The sequence below is a fragment of the Myripristis murdjan genome, chromosome 5 (genome assembly GCF_902150065.1).
Source record: "Myripristis murdjan chromosome 5, fMyrMur1.1, whole genome shotgun sequence".
NCBI lineage: Eukaryota > Metazoa > Chordata > Actinopteri > Holocentriformes > Holocentridae > Myripristis > Myripristis murdjan.
Genome location: NC_043984.1, coordinates 28,765,154 through 28,792,643, shown reverse-complemented (window position 1 = coordinate 28,792,643; position 27,490 = coordinate 28,765,154). Strand labels below are relative to the sequence as shown.

Sequence of the window (27,490 nt, the reverse complement as noted above, 5' to 3'; positions counted from 1 at the left end):
TCTACCAGCTGAGCCACAGGGGTGTCCCAAGACATTTTTACATGGGATGGCAAAGTGGTAGCATGGAAATTTGGCTGGGTGGCTTGGGTTTTGGTGTGTAGATGGCACCCTTAATGTAAATTAGTTGAATTTTCTTAGATTGAAGGTATAAAAATAATAATAAAGAGACAGACTGGTCAGAGAAAGCTGACAGAAACCTCAAAGTGCAACAATTTTGCAATTTTCAGCTTTTCTTTGAACGGCAGCACGAATCTGAAATCATAATTGAAATGGATGCACAAAAGCTTAACCGAATTAAATCTGGAACCATACAAGGAAAAAAAATGACTGCTGTGAGACAGGCTGTGAGAGGAAAATGTGCAGTATTACCAAGTGTCATCCTTCTTGAATTTGTCCAGGGCGTAATAATTCACAGACACCACTAGAGGGAGCTAAATTAAACCAAGACACCGGAAGTTTAGCCTTCTGCACCGGTTTGTTGACATCTGTGTTTCATGCAACTTAGCCTGAAAGTTGCCATGTGTCATGAACTTGTCAACAGCTGTGGTCTGGATTTGAGCAGCGGTCTTGAGTCTGTTCCCGTGTGGATAGAAGGCAAAGTCGGCAAAGATGAACTCCCCAAATTTCAGGTAAATTAAGTAGGCTACACTTATGATAGCCGCCTAACTCGATAACCTCACATCACGTCTTAGCGACAAGAATACATAGTGTGCATTAATTATAGTACAAACATGTTACTTAGGGTTAGGCCTGCAAAGGTAGAGGAAAGTAAGGTAAGGTTTGTTGGAAGAGTTGCTCTTTGGACGGACAGTATGCCGATTTGAAGAAGGACTCTGTCGCTTCAAAATAAGATGCCGAGTCATAACATAAATTGCCTACATTTGCCTCAAAGTGAAGCCACTAATAAATGCAACATTTACAAACGGAGTTTCGCTCTACTGTTTCTCTATTAGGGAGTACCGAGAACCTGTCGGCCCATGATGTGATTTAAAGGTTATGTTCTGCAACAAAGCTGCATTACTCTGCATCGTCTCATCTTTTTCACCTTGTCGAGTTTCATCAACTTTTATGAGTCGAGGGGAAATTGAGCCATTTTCATTTAAAAAGGCCTGAATAAATAGTAGGGAGCTCTACTCAAAAGTAATATCATGTAATAAAGTCGTTTTGACCGGCGTGAGTTGGGACGTTTTTATTGTTATTAATTTATTTCTTGTTTGAATGTTTTTTCATTCCCTTTCAACATTTGCAGATGAGTCCGAAAGAGTCCACCCATCATGATTATCAACATGAGCTGCTGGCTTGTGATAGTAATAGTTCCCAGCATTTTTCCACCTGATGGCAGCAGACCATCACAGGCCACCACCACATGAGCACTACAGTACTCATTCTCCTGAGCTAAAGGAGCTGGCCCACTTCACACTTCTTGTTCATGATTCCCGTCAAGACTCTCTTGGTTGTATAATGATGCGGACAGTTTTGGATATTATAAGGGATAACCGGCTATAGCTGTGTGGTATGTAGTTATACAGTAACCTCTGCTCTTACGCTGTTGGGTTTCAAGCAGGAAGCTGCAAGGCAAACAGATTGATGCTCCAATATTTACTTTATTATTTACTCATAAAATGATATGAAATTGCGTAACACCAAGGATTGCAGAGCTAGTGGAATGACTTGCAGAGATGAATTCCTCTTCTTCATTCTTAATTGCTGTTAATCTTCTCTGATGTCATTTTCCAGTACTTTCCAGATAATGTTAAAGGACCAGGATGCACCGTTGACCCCAGTGAAGTTACCCTCCCTGGATGCTCCTGCCTCTCCCACTCCTGTGTGGCGGGGAGCTGCTGCTGCCTGCAGACATATGGACAGGCGTATGACAGCGCTGGCACACTGCTGGACCTGAGGGGCTCCCATGCTGCTTACTGCACACCTGTGTTTGAGTGCAACGCCCTGTGCAGCTGTGGCGACGCTTGCTCTAACCGGGTGGTCCAGAGAGGCCTCAGACTCAGGCTGGAGGTTTACGGCACCAAGGAGAAAGGCTGGGGGGTGCGGACGTTAGAGCCCATTCCTTGTGGGACTTTTGTTTGCGAGTACGCAGGGGAGGTGATCGGTTTTGACGAGGCCAAGCGTCGACAGCTCGCCCAGGGACCTGAGGAAAACAATTACATCATTGCTGTGAGGGAGCATGCAGGTCAAGGCCCCATCACCGAAACATTTGTGGACCCGGCTATAGTGGGGAATGTGGGCCGCTTTCTAAACCACTCCTGCCTGCCAAACCTGTTCATGGTGCCAGTCCGCGTACACTCAACAGTGCCCAGACTGGCACTGTTTGCTGGCCGGGACATTGAAGCCCAGGAGGAGCTGACGTTTGACTACGCAGGAGGCTACAGTAACCCAACTCCACTAGAGCTGTCCATACAGGCCAGTAGGACAGATGCACTCCAGAGGAAACCGTGTCACTGTGGTGCCCAGAACTGTGCCCAATTCCTTCCACTGGATGTATCTATTCTCAACTTTTGATCGCATTTGCGTCACATTTGTTTTTATCTGCCCATGTTTGTCAACATTGATTTATGAATGATGATTTTTTTTTTTCTTTTTAATTTTGTTTTGAAAACCTGTCTCCTCCATTAGGTTTGCACATGATTTGTCAGCTTTTATAGGCTCTCCGTTAATGGCTATTGCCGGCGATAAGAATGAGACAATGCCACATGTTGGCAGCACCACAAACACAGCCTGCTGGCTGAGTCATGTCTATGTCTGTCATTGTTTCCTGGTTGGCCATATAATTTGCCTCGGCCTCTGCTGCCCTGTCACTGTTTTACTGCTAGCACCCACTCTCTGTGAGATGGCACATCAAAACCTACCCTATATCCTATGGCAAGAGAAACAAATTTCATTTTTTTTGTCAAAGAGTAGTCTTGCTAAAAGTCTTTAAGTGTCTGTTTCATCTATGAGGGAATGATTTTGCTATATAGGACATGAACCAGATTTGCAGTGTTGTGTCATTTTATTCTAATGCATACAAACCTCATTCCTCGTGCATAACAAGACTCTGGATGGAGAGGGAGCATGCCACACTTGCATGCCAGAGACAGAGTAAAGCTAAATACTGTAGTTTCATTAAAATAGGCTACAGATCTGATCCGTATGCCCTTAGAGTTGCACTAGTTTTGTGCAAGGAGAAGCTGTCTCCCTCCAAAATAAGTCCATATTCACAACTGAAGTAATAGAAGTTACATCTCACCATCAACTCAACAATTCCTTGTATTCCTGCAGCTCAGTCTCCCCTTGAAGGTATTCTCATCTTCTTATTGCTCTCAAACCTCAGGAGAAGTGGGAGCAATTAAAAAGGGCCAGAGGGTGTTTTTTATATAGTAACGGGTTTTATTCCCCTGGCAAAGGAGGGGCGAAGGTGTCCCACTTTAGTGTGACCATTCTGAAATCAGGACCCTCTCCTCACAATCTGCCCCATTTCCAGTCTAGACCTGCTTTCATCTTATTAATATCCACATCTGGGTTAATTAGAAGGGAGACCATGTTCCATCCAGAAATGGGACCAGCGCTCCAGTCACGTTGGGGCTGAGCGAGACTAAATGATGTGGAGCTGGAAGCCCTCTGCCTGTCAGAGACCACCATCATGTTGATTGTTTTTTTGTGTCACCCAGCAGAAAGGTGAATGGCACAGGGTGTTGTATATTGACCTATATTTTCTCGTCTATGAGGTTTACCAAGGATGATTTTTTTTTTTCCTGTGCAAATTAGACCAGTTTTTGCAATGTCACTGATTGCATCTGCATTGACATTTCTGGGACATTTTGTGTTTACAAATGAAATAAATCCAACTTGTTAAAAATGAAGTGCAATGTGATGACTGATAAATCACATTAATTCCAGCTGGATGGCTGTGCCCATGGGCTGCCAGAGATTTTGGAGAGAAAATGATGTAAAATACAAAAACATGCCTCATACCGAGGATAAAAAAAAAAAAATATGGGGATTGCATATTATGATACTCAGCTCAGGTACAGCTTGTTCCATTTGGTTCGTCAAAGTGTGCATTCAATTTTCTCTATTTCCATCACCATAGTCATATGGATTTATAGTGCCGGGTGATATTTCATCTCTACCTGTACACTTCTCTTGTTGCAGGGCTTTAATTTGGCCTCTCAAAAAGGCAGCCTTTGATTTGTGTACCTAGAGACACTTTATGCTCTTTGCCGTAGCAGCACAAAGAGGCAGATTCCATATCTTTCACCAAATCTGCCACAGCTATGATAAGAGCCAGTCTCATTTCAAATACATGACTCATGTCATTTTTGAGTCAGTTTCCCTCAAATCCCTATGGCAACTGGCTATGTGTACAGTAGACGATTGGGCAGCAGTTGTTCAGAGGTGCAAGCAGGCTGTTCTCCACTCTGACTGTTCAGGAGCTAAGCTGCAAATTAATGGCTCTTTTCCAGGATGGTCACCTAGCAACCATCAGTTAATCACATGAGATGAACTTCCCTCTTGTGGTGATGGCCACAGCAAAACAAAATACATGTCAAGGATGCCACACCATGCATGTGTATGTGCAAAATAACAGGGGCCTTTTCTGTTATTTTGTGAAAATTTGGGATTCTTGGCCACTTTATGTTTCTAAAGACTATTTCCCTCAGAGCACTCTGCACCTCTGATGGTCAAAAGACTAAACTGAGATATTTATAAGAGCCTTGGAGTTTCACCAGGTTGCACTTGAATGGCTCCAAGTGGCATCAGAGGCTTATGGTTTGCAAAGTTTGAGTACTCAGGAATTGTGTACAGTGACATAAATAAACTCCAAATGGTCTGTGATGCTTTATGCCAAAGGAACCAGAGAGGCAAAAGATCCAACACCAGTGAGTCCAGCTTTCTCTGGACATTTTAGAGTTTGAATTTGATGCCTCAGGTTTCATTTGCCACTTGTGGGTGGAGAAGTGCTCCTACCCAACTCCAGAATTTAATTTGGACAAACAACAGGGGGTATAGGACACTTTGTGCTTTAGTCTGACAGGATGAGTGTATTTTTACACCAAAAATCATGCCCAGTGTAGCTATAATGGATGAGTTACAAAGATACCCCATCTATTTATGAGAATCATGCAACACATCAATAAAGGGAATAGACACTATTTCAGGGTGAGTGACCAGCAGAGAAATCAGGACTGGCAATCCATTTGTTCAAAAATGGAGCACCTCTCTAATGAGGGAACAGATGTCCTTGCCATGAATCCTGTGGCCAAATGAAGAAAAAAAGTCACCACCGAGATGAAAGAACAGCGATCTGCTGGGCCGCAGCTGGCAAAGGCATCTAAACGTCTAATTTAAACCGAGGCCGTCAGCCCGTAACTTTGTTGTGATGTTAGTAACTGCTAATGAGGAAAGACCTGTGTTGCAAGTTGTAACCAATTAAGTCAAATTGAAGTTGATTCCAATATTATTTTTATGAGCTGTATATGCATTGAAGAGAGTGTGACTACACTCACGCAAAAAATAGAGTTATTTTGGCTTGTGCGGTTGTAGCTCCTATTGGTGCTATAATTAGTGCTTGTAGAGGGACTCCTCATTGATCAGTGATCAAATGGTTTTTCATGAAATCCTTTTTTTTTTTTTTTTTTTTTTTTTTTTTTTAAATAAAATGATTCATCAGTCTGATTGGCCAAGACACTTAAAGCTGTGGAAAAATCTCCTCTCCTTCTCAGACTTGGATCGCTTATCAACCATTTTCTTTACCTGTCTGTTCCAGAACTTTACTGTTCAGTTGAAGAATAACATTTAAATATTGTGTAATTGCTTCTGCCTTATTGCAACAGTATGTTACTGCATTACTTTTTGAAAGCTGTCGGCCACTCGGGGCTTTAAGTTTTCTTCATGTGGTGCCTAAAAACCCCATAAATTGCTCTAAAATTGCTGTAAAGTGAGGGCTGTCATGGCTTATTGCTCAACTGAAGAACCATTTAGAGTGTTTGAGGCCAGCTGTATCCAATGGTCTTTGGAAGAACTACATGGTGTTGCTTATTTTCAGTTGCCCCAGTTGTCTATGCCTGATTCCGGTAGGTTATATATTGAGTTAATGTGCTGACTAAATATCAAAGGACTAAACAGGGTGTGCTGAAGCAGGCTTTGAACCTGAACCATTAATGGATGAGTTGCTCGCCTGGCAGATGCTCAGACTGTTTGACCACCTGAGGGAGGGGAGTGCTATCAAATTATGGAGTGCATAATGTCTGTCAGTCATGAATAACTAACTAACTAAATAAATAGAAAGATAAAGCATTGACAGGTTCATGCAATTCTTCTTTTACCATTATGCAGGATCTAATGTGACTATATACACTTTGTGGTGTTAAGGCAGAGTGCCTGTGTAGCAACATTGCTCGGATGTTAGAGGAAAGAAGTGTCATTGAGGTTTTCAGGCAGGCACCTCCCATCGCAGATGTTTAGTTGAACAAGGCCTGTGACATCTGCAGGAGGCTCAACAGGAAGTCTTGGTGCCCCAGAAGCATGCCCTCCCATCCACATCTTCTAACAGCACTCATCAGACCCGTTCATGCATACACTACACCAACATTACCATGACAGTGCACTTCCTCTGAAGGTCAGTGATTTAAAGATGTTAAGTACTGAGTTTGTTTAATATGTTTGTCACTTTAAGAGGGTGATTTACTTGAATTTGTAAGTTTTGTTCTGCATTCTGAGTTAAGTTATACATGAGCTGCACTTAATTGAAGGATCTGATGGATTTCATCATAAGTTGTACAAATCCCAAGGATTTCCATGACCTATTTATTTCTATTATGAACCAATAATAGTCACTGTCTTGCAGAATGAGACAGCCTTAACTTAAATGACCCCTTTGTCTGCATGCTTGGTGCTGCATGTTATGGTTATATACGCATTGAAGGTGTGGGGATTTTTATGGAAATGACATTTATGTGTAAGGTAGCATCTCTGATTATCAGGAGTATGAATCATTGTGCAGTAGCCACTTGACAAACAGCAGATCTCACTCTGTGCAAGCTAAGCTGTAACAATCCCTTTGCCACTCTTGTCTCACCACTGCAATGTGTGAAAATACAGACTTCGTGGTGACTCAAACTAGAAATATGCATTGAATAAGTTCTTTTACACAGCATACTGTGCATAACAGTACAAGGTTGGAAATGCTAGAGTGTGTAAACGTAAAGGCGGATAAAAATTTTCTGAGGGGATGTGTGGATGTCAATACAATTATTTTCATGCATTTCTGTATGGATTTTGAGTTTTTTGTTACGTGATCGACTGAACGCTTGAGTACACTGTTAATCAGGCAGGTTGCATGTGGTGAATGCAAGGAGCTAGGAGTGCACCCATCTCACTGATCCTAAAGGATTACCTGCGGTTAAAGCAGATTACAGAACATGCTCTTCAGGTTAAATAGGTGAGTTCATCGCCAGTGCCTCCTTGGCTGTTGTCCTCGATTAGCGGGATTAGCTCAAAAGGGAAAGTGTCTGAGGAACACTGGAGTGCAAAAACCCTCCTTGCATCTGTTTCCACGAATCAAACACCCGGTTGATCATTTTATCTGGCATATCTGTATGGTCTGTCACTTTGATTATGCTGTAACCAAGGGGATGTGATGAAGTGATCCTCCAGTGTGCGCACAGTGTTTATGAAGAGGTGAATGACGTGGGCTATTTAATCAATGCCATTGTCTTCACGAACCTTGCTGTAAGGGCTGGTTTTGTGAAAGAGCAATGTCTCAAGCCCTAACATCTCAATCTTCTACTCTCCACCCTTACATGCACATAAAATGCTATCGCCACTATCATTAATAATACAGAGTGGCATCCATACAAGGTCCAAGTGAATCTGATATCTGTAAGGTACAAGACAGAAGGTGTAACTTACTTTCTTTCCCCCCACATTGATAACAGGAGTACAAGTAATACCACAAAAGCACAAGGCCTAATTAGAATATCTCTGCAGCTGATCTAATCAGTCTATTTCCATTGGGGATATGGAAGCCATTATACCAGCATAATTGTCTTTTATTTTTAGTGAGGTAGAACTCTACCTTGTAGGGTGCAGAACCAGTACCTTTTATCTTATTGGCTTGACTAGAGGTGAGACTTTTCTTCAGACAAGCAACACTGAGAGAGAAGTGCATGAGCAACACCAAAAAGTTGAATCTACACCCTCATGCATCATCTCATGCACAGCTGGTCAGCTGCATGTCCTCCTATCCAACCTCTTGCTCATTGGTTGATTCTGCTCTGCAGAGGAGTGCAAAAGAGGAAGTGGAAGCTTCTTTCAGCACCATGGTTTCATGCAAGGTTTCCAGGGAGGGGCGTGTAAGCCCACCTGTCCATGTCTGAGTCCTGTGTGGGATCCGAGCACATCAGACGAGACTATGGTAAACTCATTAGCTTTGAATGTGCAATGACACTAAATGGGAGCAGGGAGATGATGATGTCATTTACAGTCTGCGTACGTCATATAAATCCCAAAGGCTGGCAGACGCAAGGAGGGAGAGAGAGAGGGAATGAGAGGGAGATTTTTTACTCTTGTTTGCATCACGGTCTACTCCCCTATGCTCAGCATTTTTGTATGCTTGGTTTTGTTTGTTTTTACACCACTCTTCTTCACATCTTCATATAGCTTTTGAACTTATTATTCTCTGAGATTCAGTGAATGACAAAAAAAAAAAAAAAAAATCATTCTTTCATTTCCCACAGCTCCATTCATGGACACATGGGCTATCATCTGAACAGAGAGTACGATTAGGGATGTAAGTGATTGCTGGAGTTTAAAAATGTTAAAAATCTGTTGGCATTCTACATTTAGCTTGAAACGGCTAATCAGCCATCTTGCTCCCGATGGTATTATGTCTTCAGTGGTTCACTGTCCCAGATCCAGAGCAGCACTGATTGTTTATAGAGCCCATTATCCATCCTTTGACTCTGTCCAACAAAAAGACAGGGAGGAATTTCACTCTAGATTTTTGGAAACTAAACTCTGATGCAAAATCAATATGGAAAATCCTGATTATTTCCTCTGGATTGCAGCAACAGCTTAAGAAAACTCAAGAGACTCTTTGCTATTGCTTATGCTATTATATTTAGCTCTGCTCTCATATTTCTGATGAATGTGATGAGATTGGATTGGAGGCATGGCCTACACGGAGAAATATGCGAGCCTCAGACACGAAAACTATCAACCATTGTGCCCACACATCACTGGCAAGGGAAGGCCTGAGAGTACACTCTCTCTCTCTCACACACACACACACACACACACACACACATACACAATGATGAATCTCACAAACCGCGCACCCACACAGATGGTCACTGCATTTTCGTCATCCCACTGTCTGTTGTACATTCCAAGCATTTAGATACTGTATTCATTAAGTTGTTCACTATTTGTTAATCCTCTCAAAAAAAAAAAACAAAAAAAAAAACAGTCTTAAAAAGCCAAATTTCAGTCAACTAAAAGTCAGGCTAACAACCAGGATGATTCACCTCCCCCTCCCACCAAAGTTGTGCAGCTGCTCATGACCCCAACATGGGAAAGCAATCTGTCTCCACATCCCTCTCAGCTCTAATCTGAATTAATTGTTGTGGTGCTGTCATGCACTGTGGAGGGAAACGCCTGCTGGCAGCAGATGCAACAGTCTAACTCTTCAGCTTCATGCAGGATATGACAAAAAAAAAAAAAAAAAAAAAAAAAAAAAAAAACTAACCAAAGTATCCAGAGAATAAAGCAAACGTAATATTTACCAAATTACAGTCCACAAGGTCTCCTGTTTCTACAGCAACACCCTGCCTAATGATCCTCGAAGGACTGATGAGAGATTTCTGTGCTCTTGATACAAATCAAACCCTCACTCACATCAGTATCCCTGTAATTCACAAACACGGCAGCAGTTGTGTACAGTTTTATATATAACTCGTTTTCGCTCTGTGGTAGAATGGAAGCCAGGCCTCTGTACACGGTATCCATGACAACTGAGCAATCACGATGATCTGTATTCGACTTTACTTACGTCAAATTTAACTGAAGCCTGGAGACGCTTTTAGCAGGATAGAGGTTAGTCTCTCAGACACACGCTTGTGGTCTGAGGCGTCAGACGTACACACAATTCCTTTTTTTTTTTTTTTTTTTTTTTTTTACAGACAAAGAGCATATTGTTCTTATATCAGGCGTTGATGTTCTGAGAATAAACACTTGTCTTCCGCCCTCTCTCCCTCTGAAGAACAAAGAGAATGACATGAGCTATTTTTTAACCTGAACGGTTTAGGATGTTCTTGTGGTAATGAACAAGACATTTTGATTATCATGAGTGGATTGAGAGAGACTGAGATTGGGGAGAGAGTGGTGCTAAATATGTAACAGGTGTTTCTTTTACAATAGAGTAGCTGCATCAGAGCAGTGCTGGATTTCATGACACTGCCGATGTAATAAGGGCAGCACAAAGATGTGAATCGCAGAGTAAAGAGACACTAGACTAGAGCACTACACACTTTTCTCGATTTACCTAGTTTTACTCTAGTATCATCTGCAATCTGCAAAATGTGTATGGTTCGATGTGAAATGTAGAGAGGGAAAGTGAAGGCATTCATATGGGATACTCCTTTATCCCTACATATTCCACTGTCTTTATCCCTTTAAATCTGTAGATCAGTTACCAAATTAACAGTTAATAAACAGGATTAGAGCATGCAACTGGGCCCATGTTGGGGATTAAAGATCTCTCTCCCTCCTTCTCTCCCTCTCTCACAATATATTTCTCTCTGTCTCTCTTTGTAATTAGATATTATCATCCACAGCCAATTATGAGCCTTGATAAGAATGACATTTAATCATCTATTTGGGCCACAGGATGTGAGAGAGAATCTAAAGTAAACCTCTTCTTTGTTTGTTTTGGAAGAAACTTCTGGGATCAGCATGGGGATTTCTGGCTTACAGCACTTGATTGAATTTCATCTAGTAATTTTTATTTATTTATTTTTTTGTGACGTAAGATACTTTTTAATGTTTCAGTACAGGAGTTGAGAAAATGGGGAAGATATGATTTTAATGGGTAAACTTAAAGTAGATCACTTAAACTTGTGGGGCTGAGCTTTTCAAAACATGCAACCAAAACTTTGCAAAGAATATTATGCGGCAAAGTCATTAAAATCACAAAATGATTTCTAGCAAGCATAGGTAAAACATTAGAGCAATGCATAGACCCTCCACTAGTCAAGAGTCTCTCTCTGTCCATTAGTAAAGTCAGTAAACAGGAGTGATTATTTGAGCCTGGAGTTAATTGGATAGGGTTTGGTTTCCCAGCTTTAAAGGTGTCTCCTCAGCATGAACCAGAAACATGACTGCCAGCGGTCCAATCACAGTGTTTCTGACAGCAGCCTGTGTGCACAATTGCTCTCTTTATTTCATATGCTGTCACACTTTGACACGCACAGCATGAGCTCCTTTTTGAAGGCAGTATGGGTGCCTCTGGTTTTGACATCATATACATGAAATGATGTAGACAAGCCAGACAAAAAAAACAAAAAAAAAACCCTCCAGTCACATGGAGTTGACCATTCAGTGACACATCCATTACGTCTAATGTGCTGAGACAAGTCCAATTACTTCTACTTATGACTTCACAAACTGCACATGATCCAACAGAATTTTATACAGCCTGAAGGCAACCACTTGACCAATAAACAGACATAAATCGACCAATACAAACAAACAATACAGAATACAAACTGTCCTAACAATATTTTTGCACAATAAAGCCTATTCTATTCTATTCTATTCTATTCTATTCTATTCTATTCTATTCTATTCTATTCAGTTGTAGCCCAAGGGCATGGCTATTGAATTATTTAAGTTGCCACAGAACATTTTTAAATTTCATATTTTTAGGCTGACAACCACACATTCTTTAATTTTCAGATTTATGCTAGTTTGAAAGGGTTATTTAGTGAAATGATATTTGTTTGTTATGTTTGTTAAGTTATGCTAATCTATACTATTAATATCTCTATTCTCCATGTGCAATACAATCATAACGTTGAGCTCTGGCCAACAAAAAGAGCATATAAACAAGAGGATTAAAGTGCTCTTTGTGATTTGCTTTCCCAAGCGATTTAGACTTTGTCAGCAAAAATCAGTATTAAAATTAACTAAAAAAAAAAAAAAAAAAAAGAAAAGAAAACTAACTCACAAAAGTGATGCTGATCGATTGGCTTTATCTTTTCTCAGGGATTTCAGAGAGAGGGCCTACATCACAAATGGCTAGGGTATAATACAAAATTACACAAAAAAAATATGACTTCCACTTTAGTGGAAGTCATATCATTACTGACATTACTGACTTAATCATTACTGTACTACATCAACTAATAATAGAAAGTAGAAAAATGGACACTTGTACATACAAAACACAGTGTATTATTAACCTACCTCAATATTATTTTTTAATTTTAATTTAGATTAAAACATGGAAATTACTAAAAATTGAGATTATGAGGTTCTTGCGTGGCAACAACACCGTGCAAAATAACCCACAAATATACATAAACATATACTTGGGGTATTCTGCTCTATTCTATTCTGTTCTATTCTATTCTGTTCTGTTCTGCTCTGTGGCAACTACATTTCCCAGAGAGCTGTGCTGCAGTATAAGTTGTGCTGAAAGGGGCGTTCCCTCAGTGAGCATGTGGAGGAGGTAAGAAGCGGATTGTGGCCGAGGACACATTCAGCTGTCAGAGATAACGCCGCTCAGCTCTTGACTGGAGTTTCACTACCATGGACTTAACCGAGGATAGCGCTGTGGAAATTAACCTTTGCTGACCCACTTACTGTCGCCTCTCTCTCTGTCTCTCCTCTTTTGTTATCGCCTTCGTCCTCTTTTGCCAGGTAAAAAAAAAAAGCCTCATTTCGCCTTGTACTTTTCCAGCTAGGGGTGTTGTTTTTTCTTCTTCTTCTCCTTTTCATTTGTCATTGAGCAGCAGCAGCAGCAGCATAGGCAGCATCCCTGTGAAGGAAGTAGCCTACGCGCAGGTTGTTTGCCGGTTGTTTTGCTGAAGCTCAGAAAATGGAAAAAAAGACGCGTCCAGCAGTGTCATCCAGTCATACAGAGACTTGTGATGTAGTAGGAATTTTTATATTTACAGCTGACATTTCAGCAAATCGTTAATTAATGTGTCACCGCACTTTCGTAATGACTCTTGTACATCCATACATACAGCAACAGGCTACAAAAAAAAAAAAAAAAAAAAAAAACAAAAACAAAAACAAAACAACTCTTCATAATAATATAGCCCTCACTTATCCATGCTATGACCTTCAGTTAGTGCCTATCATAAAGCAATTAAACCAGCATAATAAAACATAAATTATATTCTGTATATTATATAGAAAAGCACGAGTTAACGCCTTTTCTCCTGTGGGATACTATCTTGATTTAATTTACTTCACTTTGCTGCCACTTGTTATGCGACTTACTTTGTGCAGGTGGATTTACTTTGTACCACGTCCTTGTGTGCAGCCATGTAACCTCTTTATGCTATAGACTGTATTTACATAGGACTCTGTTACCTCAGTCTTGAGTGTTTTACATCGCATCCAGTGAATTGCCAGCCTTAAGATTCTGCTTATGTTTATTAATTCCCAGTTAGATCAGTGACCTACATTTTGAGCCCTGTTGGCTTCAGATGTCCACTAATATTACAGAGTTGAGAAGCATTGTTTTGTTTACTTGTCAGGTGTTGGGTGTTCTTAGTAATTTTTTTTTTTTAAATTTATTTCTAATAATCCTTTACCCGTGCAGGTTTTTTTTTACACCAAGATTTCCAACCTGACTAGGAATATCTCCAAACCTAAGCAGTTCATCACCTGTCCAGTCTTTTGTGGTATTTGTAAGCTGCTGAAAGTATTCTGTGGCCTATATGTTGTACATATAGGCCACAGCCTGTACAGCATCAACAGGAAGCCATAGTAGGTGGATAATGGTTGGCCTACATAACTTCAGCGTTTTTAATGTAATGTAAATATAATCTAAACGTTGTATCACTTGGCATCACTTCTGCCCCACAGTTAATCTTGATCTTACAGTAGGTGGTGCTCTGAGGATAGGCTAGAAATATTCAGTCAGATGGTTTCAACCCAAATGGCCACTAGCTCCTGTTTTGGCAGGGTCCATGCCATGACAGTGATGCAGTTTCACCTCGATGTTCAACACAGCTGTTCTTTGCAGTTTAATTAAAGCTCCTTATATGATATCAGTTCACTGTCAGGTGTTTTATTAAATCACCCACTGCTCACTTAGTGTGTGCAGGGCCAGGTGTGAAGGAATGCCACTCACCTGTCATTTGTGCAAACTGTGTCCTGGATCCCTCAACATGAATTCTTCTCACTCAAATCAGTCACTTAGTGAGGCAGGGTAAAGGCTATTCAGTTCATCCAACATGACCTACAGTATCAGGTCAAATTTTTATTTGTGTAACACCTACAGACATGGTAAAGCACACCAAGGGAGTCATGGAAGAGAAAGCCAACCACAGAGCCAATATAACAATCACAATGAATTTACACCCCGTTTGGCTGAAATGTCAGGATGCATTCATGTCGTCTTGTATTTGTTGTCAGTGATGCGCAATTCTGAACTATTCAATATTTGTGATTATGACTAGGCTTGGTTGTATTTAGCGAAGATTTACAGACCTGTCAATCATTTCAGGTGCAGCCAAGAGTGAGCAACCATGTCGGACAAGATGTCCAGTTTCCTCCATATCGGGGATATTTGCTCCCTGTATGCAGAGGGGTCCACCAGTGGATTTATCAGCACTTTAGGGTAAGTCTGCTTGGTTTTGTGTCAGTTGTCATGACCCTGTCACCGCCTCCGCTTCCCCACCTCCTCCTGTCACCGTTTTCCCTGAGAGCACGTTGGACAGATGGTGCCACAGACAATGCCATTCCCTCATGCAGAGCACACAGCTGTATACCAGCCTCAACAAAGCTACTGTAAATAAACACGGTAGCTTGTGTAATGATTTACATGCTTGCTGCCTCGAGCCAATGGGGCCGTACCTGCTACTGAGGTAACAGAGTGGAATAACAGATGGATTTAACACCTCTCTCTGACTGCTGGCTTTTACAGAAAAGTGTTAACACAAGCATTTACTGTTTGATCCAGCATATTATTTGTTGCAAAATTAGTCTTTGCTATTTCTGTTGTTCACACCGCACCGTTTAGCCGTGATTCAGTGGAACAAAGTAAATCGGGTTTCAAAATAATTTCCATGACATGAAAAGTGGAAGTGCCTTATCAAACGCCTTTGTAAGTCAGAAATTGGACTGCTTCGGGCAAAACTGTGCATTGAATTATTGGTTCTCTTTGAGAGGAATAAAAGGGAGGTAGTGTTTGGATTTATTTAGGAGATGGTGGACCCTACATCGGTGGTCTCTCTTTTGTCTCATGCTGCATGCTCAGGCTGTTACATTATACATTAGCTGTCACTTTGACTGTTCAGATTACCCCATGGCTTCCTGCCAAGTGCGCACTTCCATTTATTAAGGTACTCAGCATCTTCCCTCCACCCTAATTGTAGGCAACAAGTTCAAAGTTAATCCCAGCATGAGCAGATGAACAATCCCTGAAATACTATTTATTGTCTCAAAATAGAAGACTAACATACAACACGTACAAGGGACTACATTTTTTTTTTTTTCAGAGTAGTACTAGGGCAAGTAAGTAAGTCTCTAGCACTGTAGGTTAGGACTCTTACACTCTTGCGTCAGAGAAGCCTGTGCCTCGCCCCTGCTTCTTTTCTATTTTCTACTCTAGGGTGTTTGTTTTTCTTCTCCCACGTTGGAAATGAGCACAGCATCTGTGTTGCCCTCTCCTCCCTCTGTCCTTTTTTAGTGCTGCGATCTTTTCCTCCTAATCTCGCCGCGTCACTTGCTGCCACTCACCAGCCCCCGGTCATGCCAAGCCCTCCCCTCACCATCCCTCAGAAACCTTGCTTTCTCACAATTTGGCTTCGTGCGTCACCCACCATGGCAACAAATGTCTGCACGGCTTTGAAGACTGCCACCATGACAGAGCTCATTTGTCAAATTGCCCGTCTGGTGCTGTTATGCCTAGTAATCATTTCCCCCCCTGTTGCTGCAGGGAGGGCTCACGGTTAAGAGATGAGCTCAGAGGATCTGGCTAAAAATAGCATTATTATATAGAACTGTTGCTCCGTCTGAGTGTGTGACCCCTTAGAGACAGCTGTGCGCTTATCCACCTGGACCCCTGCTGGTTCAGAGGGGATGGTGCCCAAAGTATTTTCAGACCTGATGCTGTGTCCTGCATCACAGGAGCAGGTTTTCTGCTCCCTGAGGAATTTATTCATTTATTCATCATTGCTGATTTTGAATACAGATGGCCCTTGCGAGTCCAGCACTTTACGGAGAATAAACAAGCGCGTAACCTTTACCCTGCAGTGCAACAATATGATCGAGGCTATGGCCATTTGCTGCTTTTGTGGCGATTCTCACAGCATGCGCGGTCTCCTTTAAAACATCATTACAGTGGCCCATGAGTGCAATGAATGCTGCATGAGCTATAAAAGGAACAAATCGACTGGACTGGACTGATTCCTACTGAGGTGTTGCATTTTTGTTGATACTTTACTACCCGATAGTACTCCCCTATGTAGTGGGATGAAGGTGCCAGGGTAGTCGAGGTTTATTATGCTCACAATTTGTCATTGTGAGGAATGGATCACTGTTGATGAGAGCGTTTCACTGACAAAATCCTTATTCACACATTTGCGCCCCTGGTCATAAATCAGTATTTTCATCCTCTCCTCTTCCTTTGATGTCATTCATTTTGACAGCTTCTCTTATACCAAATGTTTCCTTTCGCAATACCCCCTGATGATATATTAAATCCAGGCAGGAATGGAAATATCAGGCAAAGCTTTTCTCACTCCATTTATTTTTAGCTTGAGAAAGTTAGGACTGAGCAGCCCGGCTTAGTGTGGCTATTAGCACGGTTCCAACAGGTAGAGAAGGTTTACACTGTTTACATTGCTTCATAGCAGGCCATTGCTCAACTATTTGGGCTTACTGAGATGTGCAGGAGCCTCTCATAATAGGCCTACATCTAAGCATATTTTTTGGATTGTTTCAGTTTCATATTATGGCAAGTGTTTTCTGTCTCATCATGCGTTGTCAATCCAGTGCACTGAGGATTTTCACTTCTTTGTTATGCTGTTGTGTCTCCAGTGAGCTTTCATTATATTACATATTGCACGTGATATACAAGGACACTGTGTTGTCATGGTGATGTGTGTTTGTCTGTCCGAGTATGTGGCTGTGTGTAGACACATTCTTGTAAACTCAATAACAGAATAACAGTATATGATAGAAACCTATTCATACTGACACCACAGCTTCCCCTACAGAGTAGAGCTGATTACATTTCAAACACACTGCTGCATAAATGTGCATATTAATGAGGAAAAAATGAAACTACTGTAACTCGTTAATGCCTTAACATGCAGTTTAAGCTCATATTAATATCTGTCGTGTAGTATGTGAGGACACGTATGTTAAAATATCAATATTTGCCTGTTAATTAGCTTAACACTTGACCTTACTGGTGTAATTGGATGTGTTTGATATTTCACTGTGATCACTGTGTGATGTTACGTATCTGACGTGCCTGTTGTTTGTTTCCTCGCTTTGATAGTATGATCAAAAAGTGTGTGAGTAAAAATAGAAGCTGTTGGAAGCCCTAGTGAAGTTTGATGTTCAGTCAGTCTGTGTCTTGATTGATTGATTGAATTGTGATGGCTCTGTCTCCAGGCTTGTGGATGACCGATGTGTGGTACAACCAGACACTGGCGACCTCAACAACCCACCCAAGAAATTCAGAGGTAAGGCCTCCAAATCACATTAAATCCCACTGCTTGACATCTTGATATCTAAGATATATTTGAGTCAGGTCCATTGCTTTTTGTGCGTAGAAATAATTGGGCTTCTCTCATTGTAGGAGGTGTGTTGATTAACAATTTAAGACGGTGTTTGCTGCCTTATATTCATTCTGAGACGGTCCTCTGTGTTGTTATTGAATTGATTAGCAGCAATCCAGAGACTGTGGCTGTAGCTTTGACTGGAGGGTCACTGGTTTGAATCACCACATCAGATGGCACAATTAGGAGGAGAAAACTGAATGAGAAATCACAATAGGAGAACATTTCACATTGCATTCAGTGCTCCCACATATTCATTCAAATATTTCACAGCAGTATGACCTTGAATTTTTTCTCAAGTCTCTGCAGTAGGAGGAGACAGGTGACACATCGCTGCCTTGCACGGAAAGCTCTTTAGATGCAATATAGATTGGAAAATTGCGTCATACATTCTCAGCATTTATCAGTATCAGTTAATTATCCCACGCGATTGAAGTGAAAATATATAACAAGCATCTCCTCCCCACTGTCGCCCTGTTCTTGCTCTTGATGGAGATTTTGGTCCATGGATTTGGCCAATATCTGTTGGGTTTCTGTAAAGCACTCTGAGATTATGATTTGACACTATACAAGTAAAATTGAACTGAAATTGAATTCATTGCATATCTATTGAACTATCAAAAGGTACTACACTCCAGCACCTACTAAAAATGCTCAGTGGGAGTTGCGGATCTCCTCTCTTGTTTGAAAGTACATGAAAAACACTTTCAGCAGCCCTCTTCCGATGCATTTATTGGCTGACTGTTTAGCTGCTCAGTGGTCAACAGTAGAAGATTGACATTATTATCATACGGTGCAGGATGTAGGCCTTGACTTTTTCATTTTTATTTCTTCTGTCTGTTTGTATATGATATATTATGGTGTAAAATTGCACCATAGATAAAAAAAAAAAAAGCCTGGGATGGGATGGAATGGAATTCAACTGTTGTTGTGAGCAGCTTCCATGTGTGAATGACTGTAACTATGAATATTAGGGCTGACCCGAATGCTTTGAAGCTTTGATGCTCCGATTGTTGCCATGACAATCGATGGCAAAATCAGTATTCAAATTTTTTTTTTTTTTAAAAAAAACACAAAACAGATCCACTGTGGCTCCACCATAGAGCATCCACACTTGCCTTGCAGAAGGTGGATGCAGAGTCCATTCTCCATTTAGCGGCATGGCGCTGGACAGCAGCTCCACCCTCAGATTCAAAACCCCCGGGACGTGTGTCACTCTCAGAGACAGGAGACGTTGGCTACACCATAATATCAGTCTGTGTGCCAGCGTGTGTAATTGTCAGGAACATGGAAAACCATGACGGTTGATATAAGCTACCATTGTCGTGGTGTCCATTCTCACCAGAACATGATGCCCACTGATACATGGAAGAAAGTGCTTTGGGGTGTGACACACCACTAAGAGCTCCAGATAATTTATGTGGCACGGCTAGAGACTCCTGCTCCAGAGACCTCTCATTGGCTGTCCCCCCTGTATTCCGCCATAGGCCGACAAACTCACACCTGTAGTGAGGATGGATAGGATGGTGCGCATGGGCACACCCTCTATCGTGAAAACTGGATGTTTCCAGAGGTGCAGTGCCATTATATCTTCCACCATGACCGTCTGTGCACCATGAGGCATGGGGTCCAGGCTGAGGGCGCTGGAAATCCCTCATGTATAAGCGGCCTAGTCGGCAGGACATTACTGGACAAGAGCATGCGTGCTCAGCTCAACTGTCATTAGATAAAAAAAGTTAACAAAATTACGTAGTCATAATCCTTTGTATCCTCTGTGATACCATTTATCCTTTCATATACATGGACATGCACGTCACAGTGCAGAACATAAAGAGAGAAATCAATACCCTTGCCATTACTGGAGACTATGACAGTCTCACCACAAATACCTCTGTGACCTTCTGATTTCACAAACAAGGAAATGTGGAGAATGACATGTTAGAGGTCGGTCAGTGATGTTCAACATGATAGAATACAATGCATTTCTGCAATATTGATAACGTGATAAATGTTGCGCGATGATGAATTCACAGTTTTTGTGTATAACAATGTGCTCTTACATCATAGTGCTCTTATGCATCAGATACAGTCATATATAGAGTAAACTAACCTCTGTTTATTTGTTGGAGCATCGGTGAATATCCCTGGCTCTGCTGAGCTGTGAAGCCATGACCTTGGTCCATTGTTATGATGCGCAACTGACATCTTTGTGAAAAAGGAAGCGGCACCACGCTGCAACTAATTTACTTAGTGTTCGCCTGTCTCCTCTGCACAAGGCAACATTACATTCACTAGGTTTATATTGCCACGTTAAATTATCTGTAGCCACCTTCTTCTTTGTACCAAATTGCTGTTTAGATGAGCCTTTCAGCAAGCATAATTTTCTGGTGTCATTTTGTTTTTCAAATAATGCATGTTTGAATGTGACGTTTTATGGCAAATGTCACATTTCCTCAGTTTAGTTTGATGTGTTAATTTGTGTAAGATCATTCCTAATATAGTATATGTCCAGAACTGATTGACATAGGAGATGTTAATGTTCATTCACATAATGATCATTCAAATAGTGAATACATATTATGTTATGGTTGAAAATGTTGGTTTTCTGCATAACAGATTTGCAGTTCTTAGCCCACGGTGCCATGTTCGTTCATGCTCTGAAGTCCTATGCATTGTGAACATGCTCATTTTTAGTCAGTAATTTCCTCCACATATCAGTATCTCTCATATGATCAGAATTAAGTGTATTTTTATCGCACCTATGAGATATTTTATTCTGTATTATGTCATTGAAGCTGTGACAAAGGCTGTCGATAAGTGTGGCACGGTGGCTAGGATGTAATAATGTCTCTCTGTTATTTACCAGCAGCACACTAAAGAGCTGCCAGGCCCAGTATTATGTATATATATATGTGTTTATATATATGTGTGTGTATATATATATATATATATATATACTGTATATATACAGTACAGGCCAAAAGTTTGGACACACCTTCTCATTCAATGCGTTTTCTTTATTTTCATGACTATTTACATTGTAGATTCTCACTGAAGGAATCAAAACTATGAATGAACACATGTGGAGTTATGTACTTAACAAAAAAAGGTGAAATAACTGAAAACATGTTTTATATTCTAGTTTCTTCAAAATAGCCACCCTTTGCTCTGATTACTGCTTTGCACACTCTTGGCATTCTCTTGATGAGCTTCAAGAGGTAGTCACCTGAAATGGTTTTCACTTCACAGGTGTGCCTTATCCGGGTTAATTAGTCGAATTTCTTGCTTTATCAATGGGGTTGGGACCATCAGTTGTGTTGTGCAGAAGTCAGGTTACTACACAGCCGACAGCCCTATTGGACAACTGTTAAAATTCATATTATGGCAAGAACCAATCAGCTAACTAAAGAAAAATGAGTGGCCATCATTACTTTAAGAAATGAAGGTCAGTCAGTCCAGAAAATTGCAAAAACTTTAAATGTGTCCCCAAGTGGAGTCGCAAAAACCATCAAGCGCTACGACGAAACTGGCACATGAGGACCGACCCAGGAAAGGAAGACCAAGAGTCACCTCTGCTTCTGAGGACAAGTTCATCCGAGTCACCAGACTCAGAAATCGCAAGTTAACAGCAGCTCAGATCAGAGACCAGATAAATGCCACACCGAGTTCTAGCAGCAGACCCATCTCTAGAACAACTGTTAAGAGGAGACTGCGCCAATCAGGCCTTCATGGTCAAATAGCTGCTAGGAAACCACTGCTAAGGAGAGGCAGCAAGCAGAAGAGATTTGTTTGGGCCAAGAAACACAAGGAATGGACATTAGGCCAGTGGAAATCTGTGCTTTGGTCTGATGAGTCCAAATTTGAGATCTTTGGTTCCAACCGCCGTGTCTTTGTGAGATGCAGAAAAGGTGAACGGATGGATTCCACATGCCTGGTTCCTACTGTGAAGCATGGAGGAGGAGGTGTGATGGTGTGGGGGTGTTTTGCTGGTGACACTGTTGGGGATTTATTCAAAACTGAAGGCACACTGAACCAGCATGGCTACCACAGCATCCTGCAGCGACATGCCATCCCATCCGGTTTGCGTTTAGTTGGACCATCATTTATTTTTCAACAGGACAATGAGCCCAAACACACCTCCAGGCTGTGTAAGGGCTATTTGACCAAGAAGGAGAGTGATGGAGTGCTGCGGCAGATGACCTGGCCTCCACAGTCACCGGACCTGAACCCAATCCAGATGGTTTGGGGTGAGCTGGACCGCAGAGTGAAGGCAAAGGGGCCAACAAGTGCTAAACACCTCTGAGAACTCCTTCAAGACTGTTGGAAACCATTTCAGGTGACTACCTCTTGAAGCTCATCAAGAGAATGCCAAGAGTGTGCAAAGCAGTAATCAGAGCAAAGGGTGGCTATTTTGAAGAAACTAGAATATAAAACATGTTTTCAGTTATTTCACCTTTTTTTGTTAAGTACATAACTCCACATGTGTTCATTCATAGTTTTGATTCCTTCAGTGAGAATCTACAATGTAAATAGTCATGAAAATAAAGAAAACGCATTGAATGAGAAGGTGTTTCCAAACTTTTGGCCTGTACTATATATATATATATATATATATATATATATATATATATATATATATATATATATATATATAATTTATTTATTTATTTATTTAATTTATTTATTTTTATTTATTTATTTTTTTCCTGGGAGAGAAAGAAAAACCTAATGAAACTTTAAAGCTCTGTTTCTCGGAGTGTGTTGGTGGAATAATTTGTAGAGTAATTTGCAATATTCAAGCAATTATAACTTGAACTTTTCATGCAGCTCAGCACTCTAATACAGCCTCATTTCGGTGGACATTGTTTTACATTTTGGGTCAGGTTTTTAGTTTGAATATTCAGCACCATTTTTTATGACATATCGACCTTTTCAAACGCAGGCTTGAATTATTGATATCATCACTGTTGTAATGTGCCTTTTCTCTTTTGTAAGCATCTTTGGGTAGTTGGAAAATGCAATATAAATAAAAAGTATTATTATTATTATTGTTATTGTTGTTGTCATCTTATATTTAGGTGAAGCTGAAAAGGAGGGCCATATTCTAAATGCGACACTGTGTCAGGTTACATGGTTTGTGGAACAGTGATGCTATTTATAACAATTCAGAGGATTTGCTCTGCATAGGAAAAAGTAGGTTTGGATAATTAACCTATTTTGGGCTTTTATTCTATTTTTTTTTTTTTTTATGGTAGGGTTTTTTGCAATAGCAGAGAGAGTGTTTTCAGAGTGCCTGTCACTTGCCAGCAAATAGGATTCTGGGTGCGCTGCCCTGTGCTGCCATAATAGATCCCTTCCTAAATGAGAACTTGGCAGGCTTACACGCAGGTCTTGGTAAATTAATTCTTGAGTGAAATGACGCAATTGCCAGTGTCGCCTCCATCTACTTGGAACAAGTAGTGGAAATTAAATTGACCTTTTATATCCTTGGGATTATGAAAGCCTTGCTGGACTTGATTCAGCATGTACCTGTCACTGTCACAACTGGCGCTCTTTCTTGTCATCCGTCACGAACACAACAGTCGGCTATGGAGAACTGGATCCTCTAAGAGCCTTTTATAATAATAGACAAATTTGCACACGGATCGCTATTATTGTACAGTTTTGCATAGGTTGTATCTGCCAGTAGGGAATAGTCTGGTGTCTTACCATATGTTTTTTTTTTTTTTTTTTTTTTTTGTGCTGGTGATCCTTCATCTCATAATGAATGCTTTTCTGTCAGGAAGAATGCCATAGAGAGTTAAGCATCAGGCCCTCAACAGCAACCTGCCACTTTCTCCTAACCTCCAACCAACTGGCCCAAAACTGTCAATGTGAGCCAGGGGCATATAATGGCCAGCAGCTATAGAACTAATAATACCTTTTGGTTGTTTCTCTTTAAGACTGAGTGCACTTCTGCTGTTTTTTTTTTTCTCCCACTTTCCCTTCTATTTATAATTCCCTCCTCCAGAGGTGCGTCCGCTCCGTGTTTAGTTAGCATCTGTTAGCAGGAGTGGCTGCCTGGGAATAGCTGACCTGCTTGTATGATAGTTAGGCGTAGCTCTTTTTAACCGCAGCCATCTAATCTGGGAAAGATTTACACCTGAGACATGAGGTGAAAGCAGTTATCTAGCTGGGAGGATAGAAATCAAGCAGGGCTGTGGTAACTGAGGGCCAGGACTGCCAACTACTAGATTTGAGAGACTTATGGGTCAGTGCCTCTGCTGGTAAATCATGCAGCCCTAGTCTCAGGTGAGCACCAAGTGCTTGAAAAGCAACGGGTGCGAGAAAAAATAAATGAAAATAAAGGTGCATGAAATAATAAACAACACAAGCGCTTTAGGTTATTCTCTATAAAATCTGTAATTTTATGATAATGGAAGGATTTGTTGCAGGTATGTGTTTTCCTGTTCAGTGGAAAATCATTTTCAAATTTCATCATTGTTGGGATTAGTAGGTGGTTATATGATTAGTATTGTGGGCTGCCCACTAATATCCATGACAGGGGAAACATAGAACCCATAGCAAGTGGTGCTGGAACATCTGGAGCCCTCTAAGAAAGGTTCAATTAAAAAAACAAACAAACAAAAAAAAAACCTCACATGTCATTGAGGATCTAAACAATGCATGGTTTGTCAGAGTTCATTACAGAGCTCCTGTTAATTCCAGAGTTACACTTGTAACCTCTCAGGAAGAATTAAGCATGATCCTTTTTTTATTCTCAGACTCCCTGTTAGATTAGCGCCCTTCCAGATGGTTTTATACCTACCTGACAGATTTGTCTGCATGCGCTTGTCCCTTTACAGAATATGCCTGTGTCTGTTTTGGGGAAAATGGTGTTGAGTACATCAGCCCATATTAACAGGACTCATCATGAAGGGACTGCAAAAATAATGATTGACTGGAGAAAGCCTGGTATAATATAGGGAGTGTAGTGTCACTGTTCTTGCTGGCATCCCAAAACAAATCAGTGGATAAATCCTTCAAATATTCTGCTCATTTTCTAATGGATGAGTGTGTGCCGCTTACATACAACTGACCTACCAACCAACGCAGTCAATCAAGTTAGATCACACAGTCCAACCAAAGCGGAAGAAAGAGTAATCGGATACTATTTGGTTAGAGAAAATGAGCACTCGGCGACTAACTTACCTGCTCATCATGTACATCCCTTATCAACATTGCTTTTCAGTGCAGATAGGCTGCTTAACCATCTGCTTCTTCTATACTGGTTACCTTCAGCTAAGGCTAGATGCTGTTTCAAAGTTGACAGCTCAACAAGATGAGCAGACTGCGCTGCCTCAAGACAAACAGTTACATATGGGCTCTACTGCCTTGCATTTTGAGTTTTTTAGAACATCAAACAAAAGATGAAGTCTAGTATCACTCGATGCCCTGGGAACCTATCTATATTGACCTACTCCGTTGTTTGTGTGAGTGCATCAGTGTATATCTGTGACACAGCTGGCGTATAGCGTGGTAGTTCCACTGAAATATAGCATATTTTTCCTGGAACTGAACATACCCTAACAAGGTTGTCTTACCCAGAGACATGCTTGTTGACGAATACAGGACCAACATACTTCCTATTTTCTCAGCAGAGTGAGTTTATTTCTCAGTAAAGTAAGAATGTTTTCTCTTAAAATATGAGGCTAGAGGTTGTGCATGTTCGTGTGCAGTTGCATGTGTGATATGAACCTGGTACAAAACCATGGCAACAGTCAATAGGAATAACTATCAAATGAAAAATTATTAAGCAGAGCTCAAAGAGTTTTGGAGCTCGAAATCCACACTGTACTCTGTCAGTACACTGCAGAATGCGAGGGAGCCTTTTGATCTTCTAGTGGGACCAACTTGCATTAGAACAAAAGATCAATAGGGCCGAGTGCCTGCTGGTGAGAGTTCCCACCACCATGACCACTCCCTCTGAAGCTGGGCTCCCTCAGATGTTCCTGATAAGTGCCCTAGATGACCACGTCATGTGGCTGTTTTCTCTGCTGTGAATGTTGAATTTTTGATTGTTTGCATTCATGCATCAAAGGTACACAGACAGTGCTGTTACGCGCTTGCCCCCAGTGCAGACTGTGGCCCAGTAACATAGAACAAAAAGTGCTGTAGACCAGATGGGGTAAACTGTAGTCCGGCCATTTGATAGTGACGCACTGCATTTCCATTTAAGGATGCAAAAAAAGGGCTTTATCTTGTCAGTTCCTTACTGAGCTATTCAAATCATATTCAAAGCTGTGGTGGAGCACTGGTACAGCTAGCTGCAGAATGACACAATGCTGTTGTACAATGGCCCCTTTAAACTTAATATCTGCGCAAACTTGACAGTAAAGAGTAATATGATATTTGAACTCACTTACTATATCGCAGATGAATTAAAAAATATATATTCTGGAGTGACAGGCCGCTGTGTCCTGCTGCCAGTAAAGACACATAGCAGTTACTACTTCTTGTGCCCCAGAGCACGTAATGACCATAATATATCTGTGGAGGTTTGTTATTGTTGTTGATCAATACACCTGACTCAACAATAACCACCCTCTCACCCCCCACTATTGCTGCTGCTGCTGCTGCTGCTACTACTACCGCTACACCCACCCACTTCTGCACCAGCAGCACATTATTTCCAGTTTCACTACTCATGCCAGTGCAGCTGTTTATTTGGTTTTTTTTTAAGCCACACTGTTGGTTTTTGATGAAGTGCACCTGTGCAATCATCATTTTGGAATTTGCATTAGAGATCGACTCACAGGAGAAAGACTGCAGATGAGCGTAAAAGAAAACCAATTGATTTCAAAGGCGCTATTTGATTTGCAGCACAACTTTGACAAGGGATGCATCTAAGTAGGCGTTTAAATGGGGTTGCATCCAAAGGTAATCATCCACGTACCAGTACGTGATAGATAGGCACACACAATGCTGCCTGTAGTATTTTTATAATATTTATGTGGTTAATCGACCGCCGCTGCCTCCACAACAGTCTGTTAGCCTGGCAGGAGCTAGTAAACACAGTTTTCCTTCTTCTACATCGTATTCAATCCTTCCCCGATGCATTGTGCTGATTACAGTGTAGCACCACAGTGGATTACACCGATATTGCAGGCAAATTAGAAAATTCTATTGTAGTGTTCATTCATATGAGCAAAATCTACTACTACTAGTGCTTGCTAGCTGGTATGGGAGTGGTAAAAGGTATCAGCCGATACCTAAAGGCCAGGTATTGGAAATGAATCGGAACTGAAAAAAAGTGGATCAGTGCTTCCCTACATTTAAACATACTAATCACAACAAATAAATGCCAAAGCTTTATCATTACATGCTCAAATACAACAAAATATATTACAACGTAAAACCTTCAGTGCAAAAAGTTGATCATTTCTAGTTACGTTGAATTAGTTCCCCTCATACTGTATTTTCAC

General features: G+C 41.0%; 2 protein-coding genes across 9 annotated transcripts in view; both read left to right on the top strand.

Annotated features, from left to right (window-relative positions):
* Positions 1-482: 482 nt before the first annotated feature.
* setmar (SET domain and mariner transposase fusion gene) lies at positions 483-3,857 on the top strand. The gene is made up of 2 exons (XM_030052621.1): positions 483-629; positions 1,738-3,857. Exons 1-2 carry the CDS (start codon positions 495-497, stop codon positions 2,515-2,517), a joined length of 915 nt encoding a protein of 304 aa, XP_029908481.1. The 5' UTR covers positions 483-494; the 3' UTR covers positions 2,518-3,857.
* An 8,876-nt stretch (positions 3,858-12,733) lies between these two features.
* The window catches only part of itpr1b (inositol 1,4,5-trisphosphate receptor, type 1b), a 100,155-nt gene continuing 85,398 nt past the window's right edge, over positions 12,734-27,490 (top strand). For all 8 annotated transcript variants that reach the window (XM_030050965.1, XM_030050964.1, XM_030050957.1 and 5 more), the window contains exons 1-3: positions 12,734-12,918; positions 14,741-14,854; positions 17,860-17,930. In XM_030050965.1, coding sequence (XP_029906825.1) covers positions 14,763-14,854; positions 17,860-17,930 — 163 coding nt within the window. In that variant the 5' untranslated portion in view covers positions 12,734-12,918; positions 14,741-14,762. The remainder of the gene's footprint in view (positions 12,919-14,740; positions 14,855-17,859; positions 17,931-27,490) is intronic.

Excerpts from the sequence above, each read along its gene's own strand:
- setmar (XM_030052621.1), top strand. The coding sequence starts at position 495 with ATGCAACTTAGCCTGAAAGTTGCCATGTGTCATGAACTTGTCAACAGC. Across the intron at positions 630-1,737 it reads ATGAACTCCCCAAATTTCAG|TACTTTCCAGATAATGTTAA; the intron begins GTAAATTAAGTA and ends GTCATTTTCCAG.